The 10,272-nt window shown below is 27.6% G+C and overlaps 2 protein-coding genes across 2 annotated transcripts; one reads left to right on the top strand and one right to left on the bottom strand.

Annotated features, from left to right (window-relative positions):
• Positions 1-1,873: 1,873 nt before the first annotated feature.
• LOC108455962 (uncharacterized) lies at positions 1,874-3,734 on the top strand. Its single transcript, XM_017754547.2, has 3 exons — positions 1,874-2,273; positions 2,419-2,524; positions 3,501-3,734. Exons 1-3 carry the CDS (start codon positions 2,097-2,099, stop codon positions 3,581-3,583), a joined length of 366 nt encoding a protein of 121 aa, XP_017610036.1. The 5' UTR covers positions 1,874-2,096; the 3' UTR covers positions 3,584-3,734.
• A 2,587-nt stretch (positions 3,735-6,321) lies between these two features.
• Positions 6,322-7,196, bottom strand: LOC108456137 (FCS-Like Zinc finger 15-like). Its single transcript, XM_017754733.2, has 2 exons — positions 6,910-7,196; positions 6,322-6,806 (listed from the first exon to the last, which is right to left on the bottom strand). The coding sequence occupies exons 1-2, from the start codon at positions 7,104-7,106 to the stop codon at positions 6,602-6,604; spliced, it is 402 nt and encodes a 133-aa protein (XP_017610222.1). The 5' UTR covers positions 7,107-7,196; the 3' UTR covers positions 6,322-6,601.
• Positions 7,197-10,272: the final 3,076 nt, after the last annotated feature.

The raw sequence follows: 10,272 nt of genomic DNA, 5'->3' as shown, positions 1-10,272 counted from the left end.
TTAGGCCCACATGAGAGACAATTATGTCTTAGCTTCAAACTTGTTTGGAAAGTGAAGTGTTAATGAACATTTTAGTTGAGGATGTTTGAAAATTAGAGGGGTCTAAAAGCAAAAGCCCCCACAATGAGCCCCCCATTGCCCTTGAAATTTTGAAAGCTGAATTTGACCAAACCGTCGGTTTCTTCTGCTTATTCCTCAATAACTCCATTCACGTTTTCAATATTTTGCACTCAATTGTCTTGGTGGGGCTCCAAATCTATAAAACTATGCTGCATTTATTATGAGGTTTTGAGATCAATTGGGGTGGGTCGGGATTTTTTTAATTTTCGGATGGATTTAGATTATTTTTAAGTTTGAATGATTCGAATTTGGGATTTTTGGGTTGGATCATTTTATGTTATGTTACTTATTTGCATTTTGTATTAAAAAAAATTTAAAATTGAATTATACATTCGGGAAGGATAAAAGGAATTTTATATTAATATTCAAATAAAAAAAAAATGAATTGCGTGAGTACATCATACTATTTTTGCATTTATAGGTGAAATTAGAGGATTAGAGGTTGCCCATTTGAAACATCCCATGTTTTCTTTTTTGGATTTGTCCAAAAAACATCAAATAACTACTTAATTTTAGTTGGCTCCGATTAAATACCCAGCTCCACTTATCCTTTTCCCTTTGGATATATCATTTATCACAATCACAAATTTTAAATCATTACAGTGAGATTGCATTCCATCTTACTCTATTATTATTGATTTCTAGTGTCTCCATTAAATCACTTCAATCTTTCTAATCTAATTCTTTAAACTCCAAAATTGAAATAATGACTCAAACAAAAACAAACCTAAAATCAACCTTAACCAAAAATAAATTAATTAATTAATAAATCTACTCATCGAATATAAATATGAAGCAAAAGAAAAAACTTAACTCAAAATTTGAAGGATATTTTTGCAATTAAAAGTTGAATGAACCATTAAAAAAACTAAAGAATATTTTGAAGGAATCTATGCAATGAAGCATGAAATTGAGACAACAAGTTAATAAAATAAGGGAAGCCAACAAAAAAACAAAACTATATATTGAATCTTTGATTATTAAATTTATTTAATCAACCAATTCAATTTATGATCAGATCTGAATATTTATTTATTTACTTGTGGTTTGTTCTGATTAGGGTTTTAGATGGTGCCTAAGCTAAATTAGTAGATAATGACAACCATAAATATTAGGGTTAATTAGTTGTAATTATATTTAGGGCCATTCATACTTTTAGGGCACAAATGGTTGATCATTTAATAAATGCAATTTATTTATTTGTATGGACAGGTTAGCAAGGACAGCAAAGCACTGCAAATTTGTCCATTTGTAGTCATAGACTAGAATCTTTGAATAGAGGGAATTTTTGATATTCTAATGGATCCCAAATAGAAAAGGATCAATTTGAATAATAAAAAATTTATGTATGTTATGAAATTTCATGATTAATTTGTATTTTTTTTTTCTTAAAAACCTCAATGCTACTTGATTTTAACATCGTTACCCTAAATTTGAGCCCAATGGCTTTTGAAAAAGCTTTAAGCTCTAACATGTTAATCTAAAGCCCAATGATTTGGTTAATTTGGATTGGATTGAAAGTTTTCAATTTTAGCCAACTTCACACTAAGGTATCACCCACATTTGAATTATGCATGGCTTTTCGTCAATATTTTTATTTTATAATTACTCAATATTTGAACTTATATTGTATTTCTAATTATAATTATATAAAAAAATTTTAATAAATAAATTATTAGAATATTAATGGTATAAAAGGTTGTGTAAAAATAATTTAAATAAGTGATGTGTGACACAAACATGAAAAATTTATTTATTTATTTTTGTTAGAATCAAAATCTCACTTTGATCATAATATATTAATAACTCGAATTCATTCCATCTCAATTTACATTGAAATGTAAATTTAAAAGACAAATAACTTAAAATATCTTTAATAGTCAATTCCAACTTCAAAATATAACATAAAACGATTCAGCTGAGAATCACCATAGCAAACAACCAAGGGAGATAGGACTCATTTATCACAAAAAGAAATGAGCTCTGAAGAAGCAAAGAGAAGCATCAATGGAGCTCTGAAGGCCGTGAAACCGAAAACCGACGATCCGAAGCTTTCTCCGGAGTCCACCACTTCACCACCCAAAAAAGTCATCATCAAAAGCGCCGACATGAAGGAAGAACAGCAAAAAGAGGCTGTCAATATAGCCATCTCCGTTACTTCTCTTTTCTCTTCCTTCCCCCAAATCTTCCATTTTTCTGCCCGTTTTGGATTTGATTTCGTTCCTGGGTTTTGTTCATTATTGTAAATTTATTAACTTGGAGTGTTTTGGATTTTTTTTTTCTGGGTTCTCGAATTAGGCATTTGAGGAGAACAATGTTGAGAAAGATGTAGCAGAGCGCATAAAGAAGGAATTCGATAAGAGACATGGACCTACTTGGCATTGCATCATTGGTCGCAATTTTGGTAACCCAATCTTCAATTTGATCTACAAATTTCAATTTCAATTTCAATATTAAGTGTTTTCTGCAATTTAATTTCTTTTTAAGTGATTTTGAATGTACACTAGCTTTCATAGATGTCGGTTACTTAGTCGGAATTGGATTGTAATGTTGTTCTAGCTTTTTCATGGAATTTCTGGGTTAAGATCATCAAGTATTTTTTGGTTAGATTGATTGCTTTTAGATGAAAGGCTCAAACTTTATCCGATTTTTCGATGAAGGATTGGTAACTTTATAGGTTCGATCAAGCGTTTTCAGCTTTACTGATGACACTTTAAACAATTTCTTAATGTTAATCTGTACGCAGTTCATGCCGTTTTTGTAGTTTGTGATTGTATTTCAGTAGGAGTAGTTTCGTATCAGTGTATGTCCGTTAGCTGTGCTTGGAATTCTTTAGATAGGCTATTTGAGCCTCCAACGGTCGTGTGATGACAGGATTAGACTTAAATTTCCGATTGCATATCCGATGGGATATATGTATTTCTATTGAATATGAAAGTTGTTAAGGCTTGGAACTTTCAGGTTTTAGAAGTCTCGAGCTCAAAACTTCGGTTTTGAGAAACGGAAGTGAAATGCATATTGCATGCGTATGAAGCATATAACAATACACTATTAGAGAATTTCAAGAACTTTGCTCATTTGATGTCAATATTATTTATATCGGCATTCACTCTCTTTATCGTATACTTTTATTACCTCTTGAAATCGACTAAGGTTGTTCGCTAAGGTCTTAGGGGTTTGTTGGTAGTTTAACCGAGCTATTCTCTCTCGAGCATGACCCTCTAGCATACATGAGGCAATTGTAGTCTGCAATGCCAGTTGGTGAACTTGTGAACTGCCGATACTATAAAGTATAAAGTGCATTTGCAGTTTTAGTGTTCTTTATATAAGATTAAGATTACATTTTGTTAATATTTGTTTCTCATTGATTTTGGGTGCAGGTTCATACGTAACTCACGAGACGAACCACTTTGTTTATTTCTACTTAGATCAGAAAGCAGTTTTGCTCTTCAAATCTGGTTAAAATCATGCTGTTATGTTGATGAAACAGTGGCGGTGGTCGTATAATCGCTAGATGAAAAGCCTTTTACTTATCCTGGTTACGGTTTTAGCAACTGTAGCCTAACTTGTATATTTCATTACATCTAAGTCGGGCTTGAATCATTGTTCTCAAATCTAGTATTTCACTTACTGGTTTCATCGACTACGTTCCATTACAGTTTCCTTGTTACAAAGGAGATTTGATTCGGCATGGTCGACTAAGCTCGATTCATTTCGAGCTGCAAAACTGGAAAAAAGTTTGAAACATGAACACATTGTCTTAGCATGGTAGGTTTAAGGCTGCATGTCTCTAATTCTAATGGCCCGTTTATCCGGTCGGTGGTAGAGATTTTCATCAATCAATCATCAGATAGAGCCGGAAAAATCCCGACATGATCTCTCTTGCCCGGCATTTCATTGCTTTTATTGCAGACAAGAGGGTTACTGTTGATGTCCAACTTCACGCATGCACTAAACAAAACCATTTTGTGTAATTTGGGTTAAATTATGCTTTTGGTCCCTTTAATTTAGCATAATTAAATAAGTGGAATTTTTTGTACAAAATATTGGGGTGGGAAAGAACAAAAGGAAAAATCTAAGGACCTAAGAGTCCCTTTCTCAGTGAAAATTTAGTGGACTGTAGTAGGGAGCATAAAGACAAGTATGTTGAGAACCCTAAGTATTTACTCCAAATTAGTGCCCTTTTTCTTTTTCTTTTTCTTTTTATTTTCTCTTATGGTTCCCTTTCTAGAGACCAGAGTTCCATTTATTTTAAAAAAAAAAAATTATTCAGAACTGTCCAAGGGACAGTGGCACATAGAAAAGTACAAGATTCTATGAACTATAGTACAATTTTTTTACTTTTTCTTTCTTTTCTTTATAGTTTGCGATTTTATGGTGGTATGAAGAGTCAAGGGACCTTGGCCCTTGGAAAATTTTGAAAATTTATTATTAGGTCCTTCAAAAATTTTAAAAGTTATACTTGGCTTCCCAAAGTTGTCAATATTTTAATTGATCACTACAAAAGTTTTGAAAATTTTACTTTAACTCACTAAATTTTCAAATGTTCTCATTATTTTGTCCAAAATTTTTAAAAATTTTAATTAAACCCTCTAATTTTTGTTTTGAAAATTCTCATAAAAATCTTTTTCTTTGAAATTTTAGTTAACCTCCCAAAATTTTTAAAAATTTTAATTAGGCTTTCAAAACTTAGTTTCATGTTGGGCCATGATACTAGCTAAATTTAAATTTGAGTCAAATCAAACCCTAAATAAGAGTTAAATTCTCTATCTACAACACTCGAACCAAAGACTTTATTTAAGGGATATCAGTTCCTGCACCTAATTTAACAAATTTTACCCTAAACCCAAAAATTGCTTAAATCTGGTTGGTACTTATCATGAAAAAGAAAAAGTTGGATTTAACCTTAATTGTCATATAATGATTTTTTTTTTCACATTTAGTATTGTTGGATAAAATTACTTTGAATCACTAAATCAATATCAATTTTTATTTAAGTCCTAAATTTTGATTTTTCTAGAAAACTCATGAACCCTTCATCATGAATTAAAACGAAAACCCTTTAAAACTCAAAAGCTTTAATTAATACGAAAAATAAATATTTTTAATAAGCCAAAAAAGAAAAAGAAAAGGAATTTCAATAATATAAACGGGGAACATAAAAGTAACATTGTTTCACTAAAAGCTACTAATTCTTCATTCTCTTCACAACAACAACAATAAAGGTTAAAATATATCATAAGTCTTTATACTTTTTATAAATTTAGAATTTAATCTTTGTACTTTTATTTCTAAGAATTTAATCCTCCCTTTTCAGATTTCAAATTTTGGGTTCAATTGTGAATACATTTAAAATTATTTTATTAAATTTAGGTTCATTATAGTGTCATTTTCTTAGTTACATTGCTACAAAGTGATTATTTTTTAATTCCAAAATTTTACACCAACAAATTTAACAAAAAAAAATAATAGTGTTAACAATTGGATTTGAATATTGAAATATGAAATGTAGAGGGACTAAATTTTTTAAAATTAAAGTATAAGGCTAAATTCTAAATTTATGGAGAGCAGAGGGACCTAGTCAGATTTTAACCAAAAAACAAAGAACTAGAATGCAGTATCAGATGAAACAGCATCAATGAAACATTGTCGTTTTGGAACAAAACAAACTTACACCACTTTATTGTCCCAAAAAAAAAACCAACTTTAATTAGCATTTTTAATTATTACTATTATTTGCTTAATATGAGATTAAATTTAATTAGATCAATCAAGTAAATTATTTACACAACCAATCCCATTAATTTCAACTTAAATTTACTTTGATTTTATCATTTAAAAAAAAAAAGCTAATAATCTAAACTTGAATTGATCCAAATGTAAACTAATGTTATGTAAATAATTTAAATCTTAAACTAATCAAAATCGAAATGATCCCAACCTATAATGACCTAATAAAAAAGTCCAACATCAAACTCAAAAGGACACAAACTCAAAACAACCAAAATTTTAAATAGTTTAAACAAATAAGGATTAAAACCCGAAATGATTTGATTTTTTAATAATACAACTCGTAAAAACCTTAACTTTAAACCTCAATAATTTAATCAGATAATAACAACAACAATGAAAATTAAACTTAAAATGATTAAACCTAAAATTAACTTAAATAAAAAATATCTCAAAACTTTTAAAACTCAATTTACTATCCCAACGTCTCAATCAAAGTTACATTTAAAGATGATAAAATATATTACAGTTTTAAAAATGATATCGAAAAACATTCACAAATCTGTAACATAAAAAAAATACCAAAATTCCGCTAACCATCACAAAATCCCACTAACCAAGAAGCAAAAACGATCGGATTGTCATTAAAAAGAACCAGCTAGATCATATACTCCTTAAAAAACCTTAAACAAAAATCAATAATAATAACTTATATAAAATAAAAATAAAAAACCGTTTTTCTTTTTTTGAGTCAATAAGCAAAGCCACCGGCACGGTTTCTCTCAGGTTTCCGGTGGTGACGAGCGGCTGAGGAAGAAGACGAAGTTGAAGCTACAGAAGTTGAAGAAGGTTTAACAATGGCATCCAAAGAACAACTATCTTTCTTTAAACTCTCTTCTTCATCCATGAAAATTTGCTTGCACCTACACTCCACACTGCAAAAACCCTTATCCCCTCTTCACAAAAGAAAGAAAGAAAGAAAGAAAGAAAAAAGGAAAAACCCCAAAAAAATCAGTCACTTGAAAACATAAAGAAAAAAACTCCATTGAAAGAACTTACTTGTACATATAAATATCTTTCCCAGGTAACAATCTCCTTTTGCAAAGAAAGCATTGCTCTAAAAAAGCAGGAAGTGGGGAAGATGAAGATGAACAAAACATGGTTGCTTTATTAATAACTTGTGGAGATTTTTCATTGATTATTATATCATTATCGTTGATCCTTTGATTCTCTAAAACTACACTTAAGCCCACCATTTTTTGAATAAATTGAGAGAGAAAAAGGGTTTGTTTTTGTTTAAAGAGAAGGGGACCCTTTTACAGCTATAAGGAAAGTGTTGGTGCTGCAATTGCAATTGTAAATAAAAACCAAAGAAACGATTTAACGTAAGGCCAATGGATTTGGACTTCTCCATTCCTAACGAACTGCCACGTATCCTGTTTTATTTATTAAGTAATAATTTCTTCTCTTTCTTTTAAAATGAATTTTATGTTGTTTTGTTTTTCTGGTTATTTGTCGGTTATTGCTTCAATTCATTTCACGCCAAATGGAATATATATTGTATTTTTTTTAAATTTCTCATCTTAATTCTAAATTTGATGTTAATTATATTATGTTATTTTATTATTATAGAAAGAGTAAAAAGTATAATGGAAGTAAATTAACTTTTTAAGATTTATTGTTAAAATTGATGAAATAATCGAATAGTAATATTTAGTGTGCGGTATTGATGTAGATTTTTAGTTTTAATCATTGAAATAAATGGAATTGTAACAAAATAATCTATTTACTATTTCATCTAACATCTTTAGTTTTTTTTTATTATGAATGACAAAATGTAATACAACTTTTAATATAAAACTTTCATAATACTTTTACCGCAATAAGTGATATGTGATTGTAAATTGAAAATTAAAAGAAAAAAAGGAGTTTAAGTGAGAGTGGATGAAAAACCAACTTGTTGTATAATAGAATGTCTAAAGAAAAAATTATTTGGTATATAATCAATCTTGTAAGAATTCAACTTGTACCAACGATCGAATCGCTAGACTATTAATTTTCAATTTAATCTTTATAAAATAAATATTTCAATTTTTTTAAATTCAAAAATAGGAAGAGAGAAAATAAAAATCAATAATAGAAACAAACAAAACCTTCATTTTTAAATTACAATCATAAAATTAAATATTTAAATTAATTTAGATCTGATTTAAAAAAAATTCTACTAATTCAACCGATTTCGCATAGCAGTTCTCTCCTTCAATTTTATAATATCGATGGCTCCATCAATTTTTAATTCAACTAATTGATTTAGTTTGATTTTAATAATATCTCGTAATGATATATTGCAAACATTTTGTAATGTAAACTCAAATTTACCATCCATGAAAATGAATGTATTCACAATCCTTCCAACCACATTATCTAGATGTATTAAAACTATCACTTAACAAAAAGACTCCAAGAAAAGAACATTAAAAGACTACCTTTCATATATATATTTTTTGAACTTCCAAATGATGTGTTCTTTTATTGTAAGACAAATAAGAGAAGCATTTAAGTATATCTATCAATTTTGGATATAATGATAAATAATTTATGTTATACCATAAAAATATTTTCCCAAGTTTTTATATTTTTAAACTTAGTTTTAAATTTTATTTTCAAAATTTAATTTAATTTTTTATATTTCAAAATTTAAGTCTAATTGTTAACATTGTCATTTTTTTGTTAAATTTGTTGAGTGACATTTGAAATAAAAGAAAACACACTTGATAGCAATTTAACAAAAATGATGTTATAATGGATCTAAATTTAATAAAATAATTTTAACGATGTTAACTATTACACTTTATTTTAACCTAAAAATATTAAACATGTATGAATAATATTAGACTTCACAAGTAGGGTTAGAGGGTTAATAAATATATTATAGGACATAATAAAATATTTAAAAATATTAAAAAAGGAGACATGACTATTTTAATAATATTTATAGAAAAAAAATTACCAATGTACCAAATACTAGCTCATATGTATAATCAAATTTCTGTTAATGTATATTTTTTTTATAAATATTACGTTAGTATTAGTATTGCATGAATATACAAAGTGGTATGAATCAACTATAAAATATATTCATAAAGTTGGTAATCTTCTATTCTTTCTCACTCCCACTTTATTTTGGTGAAAGGAAAAAAGTGGAAAAGGGTAAATAAAATAAATAATGAGGATTAATTAATTATTGATAAAAGATAACCTAATAATATATAACAAAATCTTGCACCAATGTGGCAAGATAACATATATCAAACTCATGATTTTAAATGAATTCCATTCAAATTTCCTAAATTTATTTATAAGCCCTAAACCTATCATGATTCAACACATTAAGTTACAATTCTTTCACAATTTCCTACAAGAAAACTCAATTGTCATGCTTTCATTTTCATATGCTTATCAAATAATATATTTATATTATCCCAAGTTTTGGATGATATGTTAATTAGAAAAGCTACAAGATTTCAACACTTTTGATTTATTTATTTGTTTTGTATTATATATATATATATATATTCTCTATAATTAATACTTATATTATTCTATTAGTAACAAAAGAAATTTTTCAGCATAGAAAAATATCTCGATTAAGGAATTTTGCTCAAGTTTCCTCCTATAAAATTGTATTTGAATTAATTAATTAATTAATCAGTCGAGTTGAATTTAATTAATTAATCAAATAAATTTAAATTCGGAATGAAACTGATGCTATTCCATTCCATTACCCTTGTGATTTTAAGCATATATTATCAAGCATGATAGTGACAAAATAATTGATCATCTACAAAGTCAACAAAATATTAATTTCATATATCATTCCATAAGAAAGATATTAATATATATTATTATTTATCGTATTTCATTTCACGCCCTCTAAAGATGAGAATGATTTACATTGAAGAATAAAAGAAAATTAGAAGAAAATAAATAGACTTGAAGCGTGATTTATTGTCCTTTTAAGGCTTTAATTTTGCCTTTAAGATACAAGAAACAGAAAATATAAAATAATAAAAATGACATGTAGTATATAACTTGTGGTATAATTTATGTATGTAAAGTTAATTTAGATACAAATAAAAATTATTATTATAATTAAATTAAAGTTGGAGTGCCCATCTTTTGAGCTTAATACGTAAATCCACTTATCCAATTGACTAAGCACCCAACACAATTACTTAAGTTAATTATAAAAATTGTATATTTATATGCTTTATACTTGAAATTTGTTAGTAATATGGGATTACTAACAATTTAAACCTAAATTATTTTCTTAAAAACATAATATTCTTACAAAATATTAATCAAATCACAATCTTCAATTTTATAAAAGTTCAAATATTATGTATCTTCTTAGTTTTAAAC

Source organism: Gossypium arboreum, chromosome 9, assembly GCF_025698485.1.
Source record: "Gossypium arboreum isolate Shixiya-1 chromosome 9, ASM2569848v2, whole genome shotgun sequence".
Lineage (NCBI taxonomy): Eukaryota > Viridiplantae > Streptophyta > Magnoliopsida > Malvales > Malvaceae > Gossypium > Gossypium arboreum.
Note: the sequence above shows the minus strand (reverse complement) of the source record. Positions and strands in the feature narration are given on the sequence as shown.